Source organism: Corythoichthys intestinalis, chromosome 13 (assembly GCF_030265065.1).
Source record: "Corythoichthys intestinalis isolate RoL2023-P3 chromosome 13, ASM3026506v1, whole genome shotgun sequence".
NCBI classification, from domain to species: domain Eukaryota; kingdom Metazoa; phylum Chordata; class Actinopteri; order Syngnathiformes; family Syngnathidae; genus Corythoichthys; species Corythoichthys intestinalis.
In genome coordinates this window covers 7128155-7151660 of record NC_080407.1, presented here as the reverse complement: position 1 = coordinate 7151660, position 23506 = coordinate 7128155, and the positions used below count along the sequence as shown (strand labels likewise).

The 23506-nt window shown below is 40.0% G+C and overlaps 1 protein-coding gene across 1 annotated transcript; it reads left to right on the top strand.

Annotated features, from left to right (window-relative positions):
• Positions 1-22574, top strand: pkp2 (plakophilin 2). The gene is made up of 13 exons (XM_057855429.1): positions 1-404; positions 8757-8827; positions 9033-9514; positions 9583-9715; positions 11352-11559; positions 11641-11818; positions 16443-16560; positions 16634-16795; positions 16863-17039; positions 17119-17272; positions 17334-17526; positions 22264-22351; positions 22429-22574. Exons 1-13 carry the CDS (start codon positions 38-40, stop codon positions 22489-22491), a joined length of 2394 nt encoding a protein of 797 aa, XP_057711412.1. The 5' UTR covers positions 1-37; the 3' UTR covers positions 22492-22574.
• The last annotated feature ends 932 nt before the right edge of the window (positions 22575-23506 follow it).

Here is a 23506-nt window from a genome sequence, read left to right as displayed (position 1 = left end):
TTGTCCTTGGAAGTGGGCGCGTTTTTAGTGACTCACAATGGAGTTACCTGACACCGCAGGTAGATTAGACCCGCCCATCATAACGTCACTACCTGCCGGATGGATTTTCAGAAGGACAAAAACAGGAGAAAACATTTCCTCCGGGAAAGAAATTGGAGTTAACAATGATGCAGGCGTAAAAACGGAAAATATTAGGACTCGAGCTACCATGGAGGAGTTCTTTAAATCGGCGCTGCCAAGACTCGACTACCACAACGGGCTGGACACCGACAGCACTTTGGCCTTGCCGGCCGAGCCGAGCGCTCGATCCTCGGATTGGTTTACAACGGGCGACCGCAGTCTGCGGGTGCAACAGCAGGTTCAACTCACTTTGGCTAGGAAGGCTAAAAGGAGCGCATCAAATGGTAATTCCCGTCTCCTTTTTATTTAGCATTTTGATGACGTAAACCTACCATTCATATATGCAGTATTATACTTATTATGATAACTTTCACTCTGCCAATGTGGTGTAATCCCAAATGAGGATTAGACTATATAAAAAAAAACGCAATGAATTACACGATACTTTTCACAGATTAATTTTTCAAAACCACACCCTCAGTATAAACGGATTTTATGGGGGGGCACCAGGGCAGCCCCCCCCCCTCCCGGTGTCTGAAAAGTGTCATTGCATGTAATTGACTTTCCTATACATATATATATACTGTATATATATATATATGTTGAAAAGCAATAAAACTGCAACAAAAATGAATGAAATGAACAAAAAAATATATTTTTATAATGGGTCAAAATTATTTTTCGAGCACCTTAGACCAGGGGTCCACAAACTACGGCCCACGGGCCGGATATGGCCTGCCTCCACATTTGGTCCGGCCCCATGAACATTTAATTTTTTTTACTTGTGTTATTTATTTCCTGCCTTTTTCTGTGAAGAACCCTGAGAGGGTTATTTGGTTATTATCTATTTAATTAATAGTTTATATTATTCTATTTTATTTTATTTTGTTCCGTGAAGAATCCAGAAAGGGTTATTTGATTGTGGCTTTCTGAAAAACAATACATTTTTACATTTTACATTTACACTCCTGCAATCGTTACACTTTTTCTGTTACAAACTGACCCCGGCCCCTCATCAGAGAAGGGAAGAGTTATGTGGCCCTCACAGGAAAAAGTTTGGGGACCCCTGCCTTAGATGGTCATTTGCTTTGCATATAATTAAAAAAAAAAAAAAAAATCATGGGGAAATTTTTTTTTTTTTTTTTAAATTTTTTTTTCTTTGACCGAAAATATTTTTTTGGATTGTTTTTAGAAAACTTTTTCAATGAAAAATGAAGTGTTCAAATGCAAATTTTTCAATCTCAAATATTCAATTCAATCAAAAAAGTTGCTTCAATCAAAAATAAATAAATAAAAATAAATAAATAAATAAATAAATAAATAAAATAAAAAATCAAAGGAAAATAGCTTTCACATGCATTTTTTTGAGGGGAGTCTTTTAAGTTTCAAATGTATTTTTGCATTCAAATACATTTTTTTTTTTAATTGAAGTGACATTTTTTTGGGTTAAATAACGAAGACACAAATTTACCTCCATGTGGCTCCGCCCAGGGGATACAATTTTTGACTGGGGTAACTACATTGGCACGACACAGGCGGGCGTACCATATTCAATGGATGACAATTTTGGCGAAAAGTATTGCCTAAGCAGCCTGATTTAGACAAAAAACGCTCATTGTCAACTTATTATTATAAATATTCTTGTAAGTTAATTTTATTGCTGACACTGCGTTTTGGGGTCATCAACATGTTGTGCCCCCCCTGCCCCAAAAGTCAAACTCCGCCTATGAATAAAACAGCAACAAAAATGAATGAAATAAACAAAAAAATATATTTTAAAAATGGGTCAAAATTATTTTTCGAGCACCTTAGACGGTCATTTGCTTTGCATATAATTTAGAAAAAAAAAACATTTAAAAAAATGATTAAAAACAATTTTTTTTGGGACCGAAAATATTTTTTGTGATTCAAGCAACTTTTTGGGGGGATTGAATGATTTAGACACAAATGTCCTAATCATAATATGGCCCAAACACAAAAAGGATTGCTTCAATCAAAGAAAACGTTTTCAATGAAAAATGAAGTGTTCAAATGCAAATTTTTCAATCTCAAATATTCAATCAAAAAAAGTTGCTTCAATCAAAATAACTTGACTTCAACCAAAATAAATAAATAAATAAAAGAAAAAATAAAAGAAAAATAGCTTTCACATGCATTTTTTGGGTGGGAGTCTTTTGAGTTTCAAATTTATTTTTGCATTCAAACACATTGCGTTTCAAAAAATTTTTGCATTCAAACTAGGGCTGTCAAACGATTACAATTTTTAATCAAGTTAATCACAGCTTAAAAATTAATTAATTGTAATTAATCACAATTCAAACCACCCATAAAATATGCCATATTTTTCTGTAAATTATTGTTGAAATGGAAAGATAAGACACAAGACGGATATATACATTCAACATACTGTACATAAGTACTGTATTTGTTTATTATAACAATAAATAAACAAGATGGCATTAACATTAACATTCTGTTAAATCGATCCATGGCTAGAAAGACTTGTAGTACTTAAAAGATAAATGTTAGTACAAGTTCTAGAAATTTTATATTAAAACCCCTCTTAATGTTTTCGTTTTCACAAAAGTTGTCACATTTTCAATCAAAAAATAAACTAGCAGCTCGCCATTGTTGATGTCAATAATTACACAATGCTCATGGTGCATAAAATCAGTCGCACCCAAGCGCCAGCAGAGGGAGACAAACAACACAAGTAACAAGTGGACATGACACTGCTGTCATTTTAACACTAGAAGTCCCAGAGAATTCTGGTACTCCTTATAGTCCCAAGTAGTGGCCGATTTGGCCTCTCCTCCGAAAAACCCAGAGGTGGCCCAAATGACCCAAATGCTTTTGAATTAGCAAGTCGTTGTCCGTGAGACAACAGCCGTTCATATGGAAATCCAACCACTAGACATACATTGTGTTGGTATGCGGCCCAAATGGAGGGTAAGACACAACAGTAATACTATTCATTTGATAGTTTGTGTCAGTTCAAGTCAAGCTACATTTATGGGGTTTTGCACATTTTATTAATGTGTGCTGTTGTTACGGGTCCCAAAAATGGTACCACACAACAAGTACAACAGTCTGTGGAACAGACAAAAGTGAATTGATTTACGTTTTATTGAGTATGAAGAACAAACTGGACCTTTTACTCAAAGGTTTTCACACGTTTTCTTGTAGTTACTTCAGACAAAATGACCAAAATTTATGCTTCATGCCCCGATCCAGTCATTCTAAACCATACACACGATCCTGCTTTAAACTCAAATTGCAGTTCTAAAATGCTTTTTTGCAAAACAATGTACACATTTGGGCCATTTTTTCTGTTTTTCTGTGGGAAGTATTGGAGAAGTGAGTTAAAAATTTGTAAAAAGCATAAAACTCCATAAATAAATGTAAATAAATAAATGTAGCTTGACTTGAACTGACACAAACTATCACATGAATTGTGCAACAGTGGTGTGTTCCCCTCCTTTTGGGCCGCATTCTAACACAATGTAAGTCTAGTGGTTGCATTTGCATATGAATGGTTGCTGTCTTTCGGACAACGACTTACTAATTCAAAACCACTTGGGTCATTTGGGCCACCTCTGGGTTTTTTAGGAGGCGAGGCCAAATTGGCCATTGCTTGGGAATATTAGGAGTATTTGTCTTTGGGAAAGGCCGAATTGGCCTCTGCTAGGTTTTCTAGTGTTAATCTGTTTGAGCGGGGCATGTGCGTTAATTGCGTCAAATATTTTAACGTAATTAATTGAAAAAAATAACTCATTCACTCCCAGCCATTTTCACCGGAGCAAGGCCCTTCGCTCCCGGCCATTTTACTAGATTTTGACTGATTTTCCAAGGCCCACAAAAAATTCTGTTCAATTGCTACATAAACATGGAACCCACCAAAAGAAAGATTAGACTCTCTTCTTTCAGCAGACAAAAAAGTAAGTTCATATCTTTTTCCATTCTTTAGAAATCAGCATTAGAAAATAGCTTAGTTTGAGCAATTTTCCAATTTCTGATGAAAAAACGGAGAAAATGAGCTTTTTGTAAAAGCAAAAATTTCAAACATAACTTTGACTTTAACACGGCTATTTTTTGCTTCAGTGACATCCCAAACATCTGAATAATGTTTTTCTTTTACAAAATAACATGAACAACCAGCCAAATAGAGCTTTTGCTAGCAAAGTAACAATTTATTCACACTTACCTAACTGAGAGATGACGTTTGGTGGCTGCGACAGCGGTTAAACTTTTCCCTCATTGCCGACTGTCTCGTAAAGATGGATTTTTTTTTTTTAGTCTTTTTTTTGTGGTGACCACTGTCTCGTTCGCCTGGGGAACTTATGTTCCTGGGGGGGAACTGGTTTGGCCGTGCGCGTTTCCATGCAGGACACTCAAGCGTGCGGTGGGACCTGAGCAGCAAGCTGCGGAGGGGCTCTGCTAACTTCCCTAATAAAGTTGTACTGTTTGAATTGGGTTGTGGCGTCTTAACAAATGCGCTACTGCCCTCCAGTGGTCAGTTTTATTGCTTTAAAATTGGTTTTGAGGCTTGTTTTTTGTTTCGGCGATAGATCGGAAGCTCTAGATGCTTCTTGTACAAAAAAACGCAAAAGACGTATAAATACGTTTGTGGGACAGTTAAGCATTTAAAAATAGAACGTCTTTATACGTTTCTGGGAGTAAATGAGTTAATGACCGCCCGTTAACGCGATAATTTTGACAGCCCTAATTCAAACACTTTTTTTTTTTTTTTTTTAATTGAAGCGACATTTTTTGGGTTGAATAATAAAGACACAAATCTACCTCCATATGGCTCCGCCCAGGGGATACAATTTTTGAGTGGGGTAACTACAATGGCACGACACCGGCGGGTGTACCATATTCAATAGATGACAATTTTGGCGAAAAATATTGCCTAAGCAGCCTGATTTAGAATTCCCCTCAAGAATGATGGGAAACAAAAAATGCTCATTGTCAACTTATTATGATAAAAGTCAAAACTCAAACTCCACCTATGACCCTTAGTGTTGTTGAACATTTTAAACAAGTAAATAAGACTTTTTAGGTTAGTTTGAGAGAACTGAATTTCTATTTCTATTGAAGTCTGCTTTGACCGCCAAATACAAGCTTGATGTTTTTTTTTTTTTTTTTACACTGGAATGCATGTCACCTTGTATTTTGCTGGTCCAACAGGTTTCTGCAGGCTCATTCATCCGCCCAACAGCAACATGGATGCATCCTATTAGTTAAAACTATCAAATATTTAACTAGTATTGATTATACAAGAGCAGACCTTGGACTCTCTGGTCATTTGTTTTTGGTTGTTATGCTATTTTAGGCTTGCATTCATTGTATTCATCAATGAGAGTCACAGCTCTGCTTTGATTGACATTCTGGCAGTTATTTGAATACTATGTTAATTATTGTGGTTATAGTTTGTACTACGCAACCTACTTCTGACTCTCGTTGGATGTCAAATATAAGTGTCAGCTTGCGATTTACCTGTCATGCAAATGTGTACTTGTGGGAGTTAGTTTACAGTGGTATGAAAAAGTATCTGAACCTTTTGGAATTTCTCACATTTCTGCGTAAAATCACCATCAAATGTGAGCTGAGCTTTGTCAAAATCACACAGATGAAAAAACAGTGTCTGCTTGAACTAAAACCACTCATACATTTATAGTTCGTCATATTTTAGTGAGAATGGTATGCAAAAAATGACAGAACGGGGGGGGGTAAGTAAGTGAACCATCACATTTAATATTTTGTGGCAGCAATAACTTCAACCAAATGTTTCCTGTAACTGCTTTTGCTGTAACTGTTTGCTGCTCAGCCTTCAAAGCATACAGACGCACTCCTAACCGATAAGCGCTCAGGGCCAGCAAGCTCGACTCCCAGTATGGCTCCAAAGAATTTGAAACCTGGAGACTTGGATGAAATAAAGTCCTTCATACAGAAGTTGGAGGTCTCCTTGACTGGCTTGATTTAAAACCAGAATCAAGAAATCGTCAGAGAGCTCCAGTTACTTCGCGCTGAAAACGAGAAACTCATGTTTTCGTTGTGGAGACATTAATCTTGGGATAAAATATGTACAGCATGTTGTGTGATTTTATACATTCATGTCTGATGAAACTGTTACAGTGACCTTTGTGTGCGCCAATTGTTGCCGCTACTCACACCAGCTGTGATAACACATAATCACTTTTGCCACACACATAGCCACAACAAAATGTTCCACAGCAAACAGATGAAAAAATGTCTGGGACATGACCAAGCCATAACCTTGTACACCCTGAAATTAATTAAGATGCTTGAATGGACGCTAAGTTACTAAACTCAGATTGTTGATTGTGTTATTGTACAGTCTTGATGTATGTTCCATGCATGAATGTGCGTCTTTAGTTGTATGGGGGACGGGAAACTGATAAGCATATGCTTCATCTCGTCCGCCTTTGTCTTCTTCTTCGGTTCCTTCGGGCAAATCATATCACATTTTGTAATTGTCAATGATTGTCAATGATACCGATGATGAAGACAATAAAATTCCATTCCATTCCATAACTGCAGATCAGTCTGGCACATCAATCAGAACTAATCTTGGCCCATTCTTCTCAACAAAACTGCTGTAGTTCAGTCAGATTCCTGGGATGTCTGGCATGAATCGTTGTCTTTAGGTCATGCCACAGCATCTCAGTGGGGTTCAAATCTGGACTTTGACTTGGCCACTCCAGAACGTGTATTTTGTTCTTCTGAAACCATTCTGAGGTTGATTTACTTATGTGTTGTAGATCATTGTCTTGTTGCAGCTTCCATCGTCTTTTTAGCTTCAACTGTCTGACAGATTGCCTCAGGTTTTCCCAATTAATGATTGCAAGTTGTCCAGGCCCTGAGGAAGCAAAACAGCCCCAAATCATAATACTCCCTTCACCATGCTTCACGTTGGGGATGAGGTGTTGATGTTGGTGAGCTGTTCCATTTTTCCTACGTACGTAACGTTGTGTGTTACTCCCAAACAATTCAACTTTGGTTTCATCAGTCCACTAAATATTTTGCCAAAACGTCTGTGGAGTATCCAAGTGCTTTTTTGCGAACATTAAACAAGCACCAATATTTTTTAGACAGCAGTGGCTTCCTCTGTGGAGTCCTCCCATGAACACCGTTCTTGGCCATAGTTTTACATATAGTTGGTGTGTGTGCACAGAGATATTGGACTGTGCCAGGGATTTCTGTAAGTCTTTAGCAGACACTTGATGGGGGGAAAATATTACATTATGCCTTTGTGATGTATGATTGCTTCTGTGACCTAGATTGTAACAACTTCTATTGTTTTTACCTTGAGTCCTATAGTTAGGAGGGAATCTCACGAGATAACTTGCTTTGTACCATAGTATTGTTTCTAACATGCCTGGGTTCCATAGTTAGGAGGGAATCTCACGAGATAACTTGTTTTGCATTCATTATATTTACCGTGGAAACACAACATCTGCTACCGGACGGCATAACCTGGGAACCACGCAAAGAAAAGCCCCTTTTTCGAGGGGCTCAACCAAAAGTAGCTTTGTCATTGGATGGGGCCGTGCCGCCTGGGAGCGGAGGTTGGCCGTCTTTGCCCCCATGTGGCGCGTTCCTACAAAAACCGGGCATTTCCCGGTGACCAGTGAAGTCCGCCAGCGGGTCACGTACGGATCGCCTGGCTTTGTTCCTTTGCCGCCTTACCGGAGCGTTGGCTCTCGCTCATTTGTCACGGTAAGCTATTTTCATTGCTAAGGAACACTCGGTTGTGCTGTAACGGTAGCGCGGGGATTCTGAATTGACAAACTCAATCTAATATCATCGTTACCCATGTTATGCTTGTTTTTGGCACCTGCTGCTTGCTCTTGTGGGATTGTAATCAATAAATCTCATTTATTCTGCATTTTCTAACAATAAACATTGTCTATTTTGCAAAAGTGTGCCTGTTACTGATTCACCGCGAACCTGGAAACAACACTCTAGGGTTCTTTTTTACCTCTCTGAGTATTCTGCGCTGAACTCTTGGCGTCATCTTTGGTGAACGGACCATGATGCACATCAGACAATGTTTCTCATTAAGACATTTCTTACCAGGTGAGTGTTTTATAGTGGGGAGGGCAGCTTTAAACCACTCATCAGTGATTGGGCACACACCTGACTTAAAATGATTTGGTAAATATTGGTGTCAATTGCTCCTTAAGTCTCATTAGGCAAAGGGTTGACTTACTTATTTCCCCCCTTCTGTCATTGTTTGCATTATATCTTCATTAAAATATGAAAACGCTCAGGGTCGGTTGCCAACGGGCGTACACGCACAAAGGATTCACATGATTACTTGGTTCTAGATCACAGAGCTGATTTGTGTATGCTATCATCATTAAAATATGAAAACCTATAAATGTTTGGGCAGTTTTAGTTATCGCAGACACTGTATTTTCATCTGTGTGATTTTGAACAAAATCAGATGGCATTTGATTGGTGTTTTTATGCAGAGGTGTGAGAAATTCCAAAAGGTTCAGATACTTTTTCATACCACTGTATTTAGTTTCCAGGAAGGGCCACGATGCATTCAGGTGATTACACAAGCACGTAACCCAACACTCAAATTGAAACTCAACTTGTTTCAGGCAGTGTCCATTTACAGAGAAGTGCCTTAAAGAGTTTTGATGCTGCTGACGGACAGAGGCCTCGCATCACGGTACATTTATTTCATTTCTTACACATTGGGTGGCGTTGACGGTGACACACGTCCAAACCATTGTATCACCATTTCGATATTTTGTCAAACCCCTACTGACGACTACCAATAAATTTTGCCTTTTGACTTCTCGCCTGCACTGTATTATTATCGGTCCCTCACTGCTTTACCTTTTATACTGAAAGCAGTTTGTTTTATTCCACAGGTAAACGGTAATGGTTGCTTTCTGTCAAACACTGAGCGTTTGCGCAGGCCGTCCAGAAGAGTGGAGGTTTCCCCGCCGGAGACGCCCGACACTGCTCGGCACCATTTTGTTTTTAACGGCGCCTGCACTCTGCCCGTCCGCAGCATATCCCACAGGAACTGCTCCCTGCTTGGCCGCTCACTGGGCTCGAATCAGCGCTACACCCTTTCTGAAGCGAGGCGTCGGGGGCCCACCTGCACCTCCACGCCAGCCGCCGACTGTAGCTTCCGCGATTGGTCGGACGTGTCCTTTGGCCGGCCTAGACACAGGTCTGCCTGGAACGAGTCGGCCTTCCAGCAAAGCGAGGGGATGGTCGTTGCACCCCAGTTCCGTCAAAGGCTTCTCCGACTGAACACGTACCCGCCTTTGATGAACAGCGTGGAGGCGGACTTGGGGGGCCGAGCGGGGTCTCAGCTGATCCAAACCAACAATGTCTTAACTCTGTAAGACTTTATTTTGATGCATTCCTAAATTAGATTTTATTTTTATGATTCCTCGTCTCGCCCACAAGATCAGAAAAGCCTCCTGAGATGACGCTGGAGCGGGCCGTCAACCTGCTGACTCATCAGAATGAGGACACGCTGATCAGAGCCGCCGCTAACATCCAATCTCAGTGTTTCAAGAGCGCCGATGCCAGGAAGATGGTTTGAATCTTTGGTGTTTACGTACATTATTAAGTCAGAATTAATACGAGTTACAGTGGGGCAAATAAGTATTTAGTCAACCACCAATTGTGCAAGCTCTCCTACTTGAAAAGATTAGAGAGGCCTGTAATTGTCAACATGGGTAAACCTCAACCATGAGAGACAGAATGTGGAATAAAAAAACAGAAAATCACATTGTTTGATTTTTAAAGAATTTATTTCCAAATTAGAGTGGAAAATATGTATTTGGTCACCTACAAACAAGCAAGATTTCTGGCTGTCAAAGAGGTCTCACTTCTTCTAACGAGGTTCCACTCATTACCTGTATTAATGGCCCCTGTTTTAACTCATTATCTGTATAAAAGACATCTGTCCACAACCTCAGTCAGTCACACTCCAAACTCCACTATGGCCAAGACCAAAGAGCTGTCAAAGGACACCAGAGACAAAATTGTAGACCTGCACCGAGCTGGGAAGACTGAATCTGCAATAGGTAAAGAGCTTGGTGTAAAGAAATCAACTGTGGGAGCAAATATTAGAAAATGGAAGACATACAAGACCACTGATAATCTCCCTCCAGCTGGGGTTCCATGCAAGATCTCACCCCGTGGCGTCAAAATGATGACAAGAACTGTGAGCAAAAATCCCAGAACCACACGGAGGGACCTAGTGAATGACCTACAGAGAGCTGGGACCACAGTAACAAAGGCTACTATCAATAACACAATGCACCGCCAGGGACTCAAATCCTGCACTGCCAGACGTATCCCCCTGCTGAAGAAAGTACACGTCCAGGCCTGTCTGCGGTTCGCTAGAGAGCATTTGGATAATTCAGAAGAGGACTGGGAGAATATGTTATGGTCAGATGAAACCAAAATAGAACTTTTTGGTAGAAACACAGGTTCTCGTGTTTGAAGGAGAAAGAATACTGAATTGCATCCGAAGAACACCATACCCACTGTGAAGCACGGGGGTGGAAACCTCATGCTTTGGGGCTGTTTTTCTGCAAAGGGACCAGGACGACTGATCTGTGTAAAGGAAAGAATGAATGGGGCCATGTATCGAGAGATTTTGAGTGAAAATCTCCTTCGATGAGACGTGGCTGGGTCTTTCAGCATGTCAATGATCCCAAACACACACACACAGGGCAACAAAGGAGTGGCTTGGTAAGAAGCATTTCAAGGTCCTGGAGTGGCCTCGCCAGTCTCCAGATCTCAACCCCATAGAAAATCTGTGGAGGGAGTTGAAAGTCCGTGTTGCCAAACAACAGCCCCAAAACTGCTCTAGAGGAGATCTGCATGGAGGAATGGGCCAAAATACCAGCAACAGTGTGTGAAAAGCTTGTGAAGAGTTACAGAAAACGTTTGGTGTCTGTTATTGCCAACAAAGGGTACATAACAAAGTATTGAGATGAACTTTTGGTATTGACCAAATACTTATTTTCCACCATGATTTGCTAATAAATTTATTTAAAAATCAAACAATGTGATTTTCTGTTTTTTTTTTTTTCCACATTCTGTCTCATGGTGGAGGTTGTTGACAGGCTTCTCTAATATTTTCAAGTGGGAGAACTTGCACGATTATTGGTTGACGAAATACTGATTTGCCCCACTGTACATCTTAATTCCATTTCCAGGTTTATTTTATGCGCGGCATCAAGAAGCTGTTGCAGCTTCTCAACAACGACGAAGAGGAAGTACAAAGGGCCGCTGCTGCTGCTCTACGTAACGTCGTGTACCAAAGCAGCGACAACAAAATGGAGGTGAAAGATCACGCCGGTCTGGCCACCATTTTGCGCGTCTTGAAGAACAGTCGCGACATGGAGACCAGAAGACAGCTCGCTGGTTGGTTTTGTCATAAAACTGCATCATTTACAGACTGCGAGCAAGGCGTTCTTCCTAAATTGATGACCTTTAATTGATCAGGACTTCTGTGGAACTTGTCCTCTCATGACCTATTGAAGGAAAATCTCTCCAGAGAAGCTTTGGAAGTTCTCACGAAGTCAGTCCTCGTGCCGAGCTCCGGCATCTCCGAAGGCGAGAACCCCAAAGACGAACTTCTCGCTGATGACGAGGTTTTCCATAACGCTACCGGCTGCCTCAGGTGAGCCCATCATGTTGTGAGAAACCTTCCGTTTGTTGCTGGTATGAATATGTTTTTGCATAAATACAGTGTATCACAAAAGTGAGTACACCCCTTGCAATTCTGCACTTATTTAAGTATATCTTTTCATGGGACAACACTGACAAAATGACACTTTGACACAATGAAAAATAGTCTGTGTGCAGCTTATATAATTAATTTATTTTCCCCTCAAAATAACTCAAAATATAGCCATTAATATCTAAACCCCTGACAACAGAAGTGAGTACACCCCTTAGAAACTACATCCCTAAATGTCCAAATTGAGTACTGCTTGTCATTTGCCCTCCAAAATGGCATGTGACTCGTTAGTGTTACTAGGTCCAGGTGTGCATAGGGAATAGGTGTGTTCAAATTTGTAGTGCAGCTCTCACACTCTCTCATACTGGTCACCGAAAGTTCCAACAATGCACCATAGGACAAAGAACTCTCTGAGGATCTTATAAAGACATATTGTTGCGCTCCATGAAGATGGCCAAGGCTACAAGAAGATATTTATGCACATATTTAAGTATATCTAAATATAGCCATTAATATCTAAACCCCTGGCAACAAAAGTGAGTACGCCCCTTAGAAACGACATCCCTAAATGTCCAAATTAAGTACTGCTTGTCATTTTCCTTCCAAAATGTCATGTGACTTTAGTGAGTACGCCCCTTAGAAACTACATCCCTAAATGTCCAAATTGAGTACTGCTTGTCATTTACGCTCCAAAATGTCATGTGACTCGTTAGTGTTACTAGGTCCAGGTGTGCATAGGGAGCAGGTGTTTTCAAATTTGTAGTGCAGCTCTCACACTCTCTCATACTGGTCACCGAAAGTTCCAACATTGCACCATAGGACAAAGAACTCTCTGAGGATCTTAAAAGACGTATTGTTGCGCTCCATGAAGATGGCCAAGGCTACAAGAAGATATTTAAGTATGTCTAAATATAGCCATTAAAATCTAAACCCCTGGCAACAAAAATGATCACGCCCCTTAGAAACTACATCCCTAAATGTCCAAATTGAGTACTGCTTGTCATTTGCTCTCCAAAATGTCATGTGACTCGTTAGTGTTACTCGGTTGAGGTGTGCATATGGAGCAGGTGTGTTCAAATTTGTAGTGCAGCTTTCACACTCTCTCATACTGGTCACCGAAAGTTCCAACATTGCACCATATGACGAAGAACTCTCTGGGGATTTTAAAAGACGTATTGTTGCGCTGCATGAAGATGGCCAAGGCTACAAGAAGATATTTATGCAGATATTTAAGTATATCTAAATATAGCCATTAATATCTAAACCCCTGTCAACAAAAGTGAGTATGCCCCTTAGAAACTACATCCCTAAATGTACAAATTAAGTACTGCTTGTCATTTGCCCTCCAAAATGTCACGTGACTCGTTACAGGAGTGCTGTCGGCATTGCTGCAGAGATAGTTAGTGCTCAGACCATATGCCGCACTCTACATCAAATTGGTGTGTATGGCTGTCACCCCAGGAGGAAGCCTCTTCTGAAGAAGGTACACAAGAAAACCAGCAAAAAGTTTGCTGAAGACATGTCAACAAAGCACATGGATTACTGGAACCATGTCCTATGGTCTGATGAGACGAAGATTCATTTGTTTGGTTCCAATGGTCTCAAGCATGTTTGGTGGCGACCAGGTGAGGAGTGCAAAGATGAGTGTGTCATGCCTACAGTCAAGCATGGTGGTGGGGAATGCCATGGTCTGCATGAGTGCTGCAGGTGTTGGAGATTTACATTCCATTATGGGAAATATGAACTCCAACATCTACTGTGAAATACTGCAGCAGAGCATGATCCCCTCCCTCCAGAAACTGGGTCGCAGGGCTGTGTTCCAGCATGACATGACCCCAAACACACCTCCAAGATGACCACTGCTTTACTGAAGAGGGTAAAGGTAAAGGTGATGGACTGACCAAGCATGTCTCCAGACTTGAACCCAATAGAACATCTTTGGGGGATCCTCAAGCGGAAGGTGGAGGTGCGCAAAGTCTCAAATATCCGGCAGCTCCGCATTGTCGTCATGGAGGAGTAGAAGAGCATTTCAGTGGCAACCTGTGAAGCTCTGGTCAACTCCATGCCCAGGAGAGTAAAGGCAGTTCTGGATAATAGTGGTGGCCACACAAAATATTGACAGTTGACATGTTGTATGTTGCATGGTTCCAGTCATCCATGTTCTTTGTTGACATGTCTTTAGCAAATTGTTTACGGGCTTTCTTGTGTACTGTCTTCAGAAGAGGCTTCCTCCTGGGGTGACAGCCATGTACACCAATTTGATGTAGAGTCCGGCATATGGTCTGAGCCCTAACTATCTCTGCAGCAATGCTGACAGCACTCCTGTAACAAGTCACATGACATTTTGGAGGGCAAATGACAAGCAGTACTCAATTTGGACATTTAGGGATGTAGTTTGTAAGGGGTGTACTCACTTTTTTTGCCAGGGGTTCAGATATTAATGGCTATATTTAGATATACTTAAATACATGCATAAATATCTTCTTGTAGTCTTGGCCATCTTCGTGTCGCGCAACAATACGTCTTTTAAGACCCTCAGAGAGTTCTTTGCCATGTGATGCCATGTTGGAACTTTCAGAGACCAGTATGAGAGAGTGTGAGAGCTGCACTACAAATTTGAACACACCTACTCCCTATGCACACCTGGACCTAGTAACCTTAACAAGTCACATGACATTTTGGAGGGCAAATGACAAGCAGTACTCAATTTGGACATTTAGGGATGTAGTTTGTAAGGGGTGTACTCACTTTTTTTGCCAGGGGTTCAGATATTAATGGCTATATTTAGATATACTTAAATACATGCATAAATATCTTCTTGTAGTCTTGGCCATCTTCGTGTCGCGCAACAATACGTCTTTTAAGACCCTCAGAGAGTTCTTTGCCATGTGATGCCATGTTGGAACTTTCAGAGACCAGTATGAGAGAGTGTGAGAGCTGCACTACAAATTTGAACACACCTACTCCCTATGCACACCTGGACCTAGTAACCTTAACAAGTCACATGACATTTTGGAGGGCAAATGACAAGCAGTACTCAATTTGGACATTTAGGGATGTAGTTTCTAAGGGGCGTATTCACTTTTTTGCCAAGGGTTTAGATATTAATGGATATATTTTTAGTTATTTTGAGGGGAAAATAAATCAACTCTATGATATAAGATGCAAACAGACTACTTTTCATTGTGTCAAAGTGTCATTTTGTCAGTGTTGTCCCATGAAAAGATATACAGTACTTAAATATCTGCAGAAATGCGAGGGGTGTACTCACATTTGTGGTACACTATACATCATCTAGTTTATTTTTTGACTGAAAATTTTACAAATTTTATCAAAACATTAAGAGGGGTTTTAATTTGGGCTGTCAAAATTATCGCGTTGACGGGCGGTAATTAATTTTTTAAATTAACCACGTTAAAATATTTCACGCAATTAACGCACATGCCCCGCTCAGACAGATTTAAATGACAGTACAGTCAAATGCCCACTTGTTAATTGTGTTTTATGGAATTTTGCCGCCCTCTGCTGGCGATTGGGTGCGACTGACTTTATAGACTTCAGCACCCATGAGCATTGTGTAAGTAATTATTGACATCAACAATGACGGGCTACTAGTTTATTTTTTGATTGAAAATTTTATCAAAACAAAAACATTAAGAGGGGTTTTAATATAAAATTTCTATACCTTGTACTAACATTTATCTTTTAAGAGCTACAAGTCTTTCTATCCATGGATCGCTTTAACAGAATGTTAATAATGTCAATGCCATCTTGTTGATTTATCGTTATAATTAACAAATACAGTCCTTATGTACCGTATGTTGAATGTATATGTCCATCTTGTGTCTTATCTGTCCATTCCAACAATAATTTACAGAAAAATATGGCATATTTTATAGATGGTTTGAATTGCGATTAATTACGATTAATTAATTTTTAAGCTGTAATTAACACGATTAAAAATTTTAATCGCGCAACAATACGTCTTTCAAGACCCTCAGAGAGTTGTTTGTCATATGGTGCAATGTTGGAACTTTCAGTGACCAGTATGAGAGAGTGTGAGAGCTGCACTACAAATTTGAACACACCTGCTCCATATGCACACCTGGACCTAGTAACACTAATGAGTCACATGACATTTTGGAGGGCAAATGACAAGCAGTACTCAATTTGGACATTTAGGGATGTAGTTTCTAAGGGGCGTACTCACTTTTTTTGCCAGGGGTTTAGATATTAATGGCTATATTTTGAGTTATTTTGAGGGGAAAAACAATGAACTTTTCATTGTGTCAAAAAAGTCAATTTAATTTGTCAGTGTTGTCCCATGAAAAGATATACTTAAATATCTGCAGAAATGCGAGGGGTTTACTCACTTTTGTGGTACAATGTACATCATCTTGGAAGCTAAAAGTCTAAAAAGACTGAAGCGCTGAATTATTCATCACGTTCTCCTTTCTCAAATTTGAAAGCGCCTATTCGTCTGTTTTTGAAGCTTCTTTACAAAGAGCTTCTTGTCAAAAGTTACAACGCCAACTGGCTTTTTTTTACTTGTTGAACTTTTTAGAAACCTGAGCTCATCCGGTCCGGATGGGAGAAAAGCCATGAGGGATTGCGAGAACCTCATCGATTCTCTAGTTTACTACATCCGACGAACCGTGTCCGACTACAAAGCTGATGACAAGGTGGTATTAAAACCCGCGTTCCTCTCACGAGGCTCGCGTCTCGTATTAATCTGTCGCTTTCATATCCAAAAAGTCCACGGAGAATTGCGTGTGCATCTTGCACAACTTGTCATATCAAATCGAGTTGGAGCTTCCCAACAAATACGCTTCCAATCTCCCGGCGTCGCAAGAAGACGTGGCGCTTAAGCCCAAGGCGCTCGGATGTTTTGCTCAGCGCGGCGTCAAGACCAAAGAGGTAAACTTGACGGATGATAACAACAGATTTGGATTTGAGATTCAAAACTGGTTTCCGTGTCGACCAGCAAGAGCAGCGTCATCGCACGCTCCTGGAGGAGAAGGCCAACCCTCGTGGCATCGAGTGGCTGTGGAGCTCCATTACCATCCGGATGTATTTGTCACTCATCGCCCGTAGCGGTCGCCATTACACCCAAGAAGCGGCAGTCGGAGCTTTGCAGAACATCACGGCCGGAAACGGACCGGTGAAATGTCTTCTCGTTTTGGCTCCCTCTTGTGGCAAAACATGAGAATTTCCAGCTAATCGTTCTTAGTTGTCCACAGGTGACTGAAGCGATCGCCTACACCGTCGTGCGCAAGGAGAACGGCCTCCAGCACGTGAGGAAAATGCTGCAAGAGGGCGAGCGCAATGTGAAAAGGACGGCCGTGTCGCTTCTCAAAAATCTGTCGCGCTTTCCAGAGCTGCACCCAGATATTGGTAAATCGTCTCTCTCGCCGCCGTCAGATATTTTGTTTGAAAACAACGTTCCAATTTGCAGTAAAGCAGGTGTTGCCAGAAGTGGTGGAGCTCATGCCCAACAATGACACGGGACACGACCTCCCCTCGGACGTGACGGCGTCGTTGTGTCACATTCTTGTCAACTTGAGCCAGAGCGACGTGCAAAATGTTCGAGCTATGTTGAGCCAGGACGCCCTCCCGAAGATCTGCAACATCAGCAAGAAGGACAACGGGTTAGTCAGCAGTTTGTCAATTATACATGATTTTTTTTTCTTTGAAAAAATGTGAAAAAATATCTTCTGAATCATTTGGAATTTCTCATATTTCTGGATAAAATCACCATCAAATGTGATTTGAGCTTTGTCAAAATCACACAGGTGAAAAAACAGTGTCTGCTTTAAGTAAAACCACCCAAACATTTATAGGTTTTCATATTTTAATGAGGATACCATGCAAACAATGACAGAATGGGGAAAAATAAGTAAGTGAAACATCATATTTAATATTTTGTGGCTCCCCTTTTGGCAGCAATAGCTTCAACCAGACACTTCCTGGCACATCGATCAGGACTAATCTTGGCCCATTCTTCTCTACAAAACTGCTGTAGTTCGGTCTGATTCCTGGGATGTCTGGCATGAATCGCTGTCTTTAGGTCATGCCGCAGCATCTCAATTAAGGCTGCAGCTATCGAATATTTTAGTAGTCGATTAATCGATGGACTAGTTAGTTCGAATAATCGAGTAATCTGATAAGAAACATGAAAAATTTAAATACCTTAGCTGAGCCTCAAACGGTATTTTTTTCTTTTTTTATTTGGATCAATGTACAACAAAAGAACAATTCACTAACTTACATAGAAATATTCCACTAGCTTGAATGCTATAAAATGCTAAATTATTATTATTATTATTTTTTTTTACAATGCTCTTCTTAACAAGTGGTTCAGACACATACTCCCACTAAAAACGACTAAATATACCTATAAACTAAATTATGAATGTATTAAAAAACATTAGCTCAAACAAAAACTTAGCTTACGTTGGTCTTAACAGGGAGCAGTTGGATTCAGCCATGTGAAAAGAGGCAGACCGGGCAGTGTATCCACCCTAATCAATAAAACTAAATGCAAACACTTTCAAAATAAACCATTACAACGCCACTTTAGTTGTTTTTAAATTAAATTTTTAATAAAATAAAATAAAAGTGAAAAAAACGCCACTTTAATTAAACAAATACTCGAAGCAACAAAATTTAATTCGAATATTTTTTTTCTAATCGAATACTCGAGTTAATCGATTAATCGTTGCAGCACTAATCTCAATAGGGTTCAAGTCTAGACTTTGACTTAACCACTCCAGAAAGTGTATTTTGTTCTTCTGAAACCATTCTGAAGTCGATCTACTTCTGTGTTTTGGATCGTTGTCTTGTTGCGGCATCCACCCTTTTTTTTTTTTTTTTTTAATCAAGTGTCTGACAGACAGCCTCAAGTTTTCCTGCAAAACTTTTGAATTCATTTTTCCATTATTGCAAGTTGTCCAGGCCCCGAGCAAGCAAAACATCCCCAAATCATGATGCTCACTCCACCATCCTTCATGGTGGGGATGAATTGTTGATGTTGGTGAGCTGTTCCATTTTTCCTCCAAACATGACGTTGTGTGTTACTCCCATACAATTCAACTTTGGTTTTATCAGTCCACAAAATATTTTACTAAAGATGCCGATCGATCGGGTCCGATCACGTCATTTTCAAAGTATCGGAATCGGCAAAAAAATATCGGACATGCCTTTTTTTAATATATATATACAGTGCCTTGCAAAAGTATTCGGCCCCCTTGAATCTTGCAACCTTTCGCCACATTTCAGGCTTCAAACATAAAGATATGAAATTTAATTTTTTTGTCAAGAATCAACAACAAGTGGGACACAATCGTGAAGTGGAACAACATTTATTGGATAATTTAAACTTTTTTAACAAATAAAAAACTGAAAAGTGCAATATTATTCAGCCCCTTTATTTTCAGTGCAGCAAACTCACTCCAGAAGTTCAGTGAGGATCTCTGAATGATCCAATGTTGTCCTAAATGACCGATGATGATAAATAGAATCCACCTGTGTGTAATCAAGTCTCCGTATAAATGCACCTGCTCTGTGATAGTCTCAGGGTTCTGTTTAAAGTGCAGAGAGCATTATGAAAACCAAGGAACACACCAGGCAGGTCCGAGATACTGTTGTGGAGAAGTTTAAAGCCGGATTTGGATACAAAAAGATTTCCCAAGCTTTAAACATCTCAAAGAGCACTGTGCAAGCCATCATATTGAGATGGAAGGAGCATCAGACCACTGCAAATCTACCAAGACCCGGCCGTCCTTCCAAACTTTCTTCTCAAACAAGGAGAAAACCGATCAGAGATGCAGCCAAGAGGCCCATGATCACTCTGGATGAACTGCAGAGATCTACAGCTGAGGTGGGAGAGTCTGTCCATAGGACAACAATCAGTCGTACACTGCACAAATCTGGCCTTTATGGAAGAGTGGCAAGAAGAAAGCCATTTCTCAAAGATATCCATAAAAAGTCTCGTTTAAAGTTTGCCACAAGCCACCTGGGAGACACACCAAACATGTGGAAGAAGGTGCTCTGGTCAGATTAAACCAAAATTGAACTTTTTGGCCACAATACAAAACGATATGTTTGGCGTAAAAGCAACACAGCTCATCACCCTGAACACACCATCCCCACTGTCAAACATGGTGGTGGCAGCATCATGGTTTGGGCCTGCTTTTCTTCAGCAGGGACAGGGAAGATGGTTAAAATTGACGGGAAGATGGATGCAGCCAAATACAGGAACATTCTGGAAGAAAACCTGTTGGTATCTGCACAAAACCTGAGACTGGGACAGAGATTTATCTTCCAACAGGACAATGATCCAAAACATAAAGCCAAATCTACAATGGAATGGTTCAAAAATAAACGTATCCAGGTGTTAGAATGGCCAAGTCAAAGTCCAGACCTGAATCCAATCGAGAATCTGTGGAAAGAGCTGAAGACTGCTGTTCACAAACACTCTCCATCCAACCTCACTGAGCTCGAGCTGTTTTGCTAGGAAGAATGGGCAAGAATGTCAGTCTCTCGATGTGCAAAACTGATAGAAACATACCCCAAGCGACTTGCAGCTGTAATTGGAGCAAAAGGTGGCGCTACAAAGTATTAACGCAAGGAGGCCGAATAATATTGCACGGCCTACTTTTCAGTTTTTTATTTGTTAAAAAAGTTTAAATTATCCAATAAATTTTGTTCCACTTCACGATTGTGTCCCACTTGTTGTTGATTCTTGACAAAAAATTAAAATTTTATATCTTTATGTTTGAAGCCTGAAATGTGGCGAAAGGTTGCAAGGTTCAAGGGGGCCGAATACTTTTGCAAGGCACTGTATATCGTTTTCTAATTTTATTTCACGTTACGGACAAAATGTCTTTCTCTCATCCAGAGTCGTTTTGGCTTAAAGTAGGGCTATCAAATTTATCCCGTTAACGGCGGTAATTAATTTTTAAAAAATTAATCACGTTAATTAATTAACGCATGCGCTGCATGACCCACTCACGCATTGTCGCGTTCAATCTATAAAGACGCCGTTTTACCTATAGATGGCGCTGAAAAGCAGCGTATAATGACTATAGAGAGAATTTTGACAGCCTTTGGAGTAATGTTTTATGTGGCTAAAGCCTTACAATACCTCTCTCAGCAATTCGTGGGAGGCAATGTGGGGAAGAAAGATAGTAGTTGATCATTTTCTTAACACCCTATGTTCTTTCCCAACACAGAGAAGATGTATCAATTGGTGCCCCTACACACAGTCATGGTTGCACTTCCCATCATGCATTTGGGCAGAAGTTAAATGGCTGCAGTATCAGTTACTGAAAGCTCAACAAATACACTAGATGGCAATATTTAGTCACGATATACAAAGTCACATTTATCCTTTAAGAATTACAAGTCTTTCTATCCGTGGATCCCTCTTACAGAAAGAATGTTAAAAATGTAAATGCCATCTTGAGGATTTATTGTCATAATAAACAAATACAGTACTTTGTACTGTATGTTGAATGTATATATTCGTCCGAGTTTTGTTCATTTTTTTATTAATGCATTGCCGAAATGTATATGATCGGGAAAAATTATCAGGAATGATTGGAATTGAATCGGGAACAAAAAAAAAGGCAGTTGGATCGGGAAATATCGGGATTGCCCGATACGCAAACTAAAACGATCAGGATAGGATCGGGAGCAAAAAAACATGATCGGAACAACCCTATTTTTTTACCAAAACCCCTGTGGCGTGCCCAAGTACCTTTTTTTGAAAACTAAAGGAGCAACAATGTTTTTTTAGACGGCAGTGGCTTCCTCCGTGGAGTCCTCCCATGAACACCGTTCTTGACCATAGTTTTACAAATACAGTGTATCACAAAAGTGAGTACACCCCTCGCATTTCTGCCGTTCGTTGCCATTGAATCGGGTTGCGGGTCTTACCAAATGCGCTACTGCCCTCCAGTGGCCAGTTTTATTGCTTTAAAATGGATTTTCCGCTTTGTGCTTTGGAGCTCAATTGAATGAGAACCCAGAGATGTCTCTAATGAAAAAAACCCATAAAATACGTATAAATATGTCTTTGGGACACTGAAACAATTAAAAATAGAGCGTATTTATACGTTTTTTTGAGCAAATGAGTTAAGCTGAGGGTTCACTTATTTGTCCCCTTTCTTCTGTCATTGTTTGCATGGTGTCCTCGTTATAATATGAAAACCTATAAATGTTTGGGTGGTTTTAGTTAAAGCAGACACTGTTTTTTCATCTGTGTGATTTTGACAATGATCATCATATTTGATGGGGATTTTATGCAGAAATGTGAGAAATTCCATAAGTGTCCGATACTTTTTCAAACCACTGTGGATATATTTACACACTGTATTTCCCAGTTATGGACCAAGTAGAGCAGGTGTAGCAGCATGTGTCCTACTACACTCCATGTGGGAGCACACTGATCTCCATGCGACCTATAAAAAGGTGAGCAATCAAAGAAGTGGGAGTTTGTCTTCATTGCTATTACAAGAGCTAACAACCAGTCTGTTTGTACTCGACAGTGCGGCTTCAGGAAAACAGATTTCATCAATGCGAGGACCACAAAGTCTGTGAACTCCCTCTAGGCCTTAAAAGACGCCAAACGTCATTTTTGTTGAACATTTTGGACAATTATTTTTGCATTCCTTAACTTCATAGAAGTACATTCCTGTTACCGGAGTGGATTTACAGATTAGGAGTTTCAAATATGACTGCAACATTTTTTTTTTTTTTTGTAGAGCAAGATTATTTTTGTGCAACCTAATGTTTTTGGACTGTTTTGAGAAGCGCATCCAAAACGCTCATCCTCTGAATGTCATTGTTTAAATGCCAAAGCAAACAAGCTATCATGTGACAGCTAATGTCAAGTCCAACAATAAATCATAATTAATGGCAAGGGAAAAGGTCAGTCTGTTAATTAGAAAACGGTATTAACTAGGGCTGTCAAAAGTATCGCGTTAACGGGCGGTAATTAATTTTTAAAATTAATTACATCAAAATATTTGACGCAATTAACGCACATGCCCCGCTCAAACAGATTAAAATGATAGAACTGTCATTTCCACTTGTTACTTGTGTTTTTTGTCTCCCTCTGCTGGCGCTTTGGTGCGACTGATTTTATGGGTTTAAGCACCATAATATGTAATTATTCACATCAACAATGGCGAGCTACTAGTTTATTTTTTGATTGGAAATTTTTACAAATTTTATCAAAACGAAAACATTTAGAGGGGTTTTAATTAGGGCTGTCAAAATTATCGCGTTAACGGGCGGTAATTTTTTAAATTGATCACGTTAAAATATTTGACGCAATTAACGCACATGCTCCGCTCAGACAGATTTAAATGACAGTACAGTCAAATGCCCACTTGTTAATTCTGTTTTATGGAATTTTGCCGCCCTCTGCTGGCGATTAGGTGCGACTGACTTTATAGACTTCAGCACCCATGAGCATTGCGTAAGTAATTATTGACATCAACAATGGCGGGCTACTAGTTTATTTTTTGATTGAAAACGAAAACATTAAGAGGGGTTTTAATATAACATTCCTATAACTTGTACTAACATTTATCTTTTAAGAACTACAAGTCTTTCTATCCA

Excerpts from the sequence above, each read along its gene's own strand:
- pkp2 (XM_057855429.1), top strand. The coding sequence starts at position 38 with ATGGAGTTACCTGACACCGCAGGTAGATTAGACCCGCCCATCATAACG. Across the intron at positions 405-8,756 it reads TAAAAGGAGCGCATCAAATG|GCAGTGTCCATTTACAGAGA; the intron begins GTAATTCCCGTC and ends AACTTGTTTCAG. Across the intron at positions 9,515-9,582 it reads ACCAACAATGTCTTAACTCT|ATCAGAAAAGCCTCCTGAGA; the intron begins GTAAGACTTTAT and ends CTCGCCCACAAG.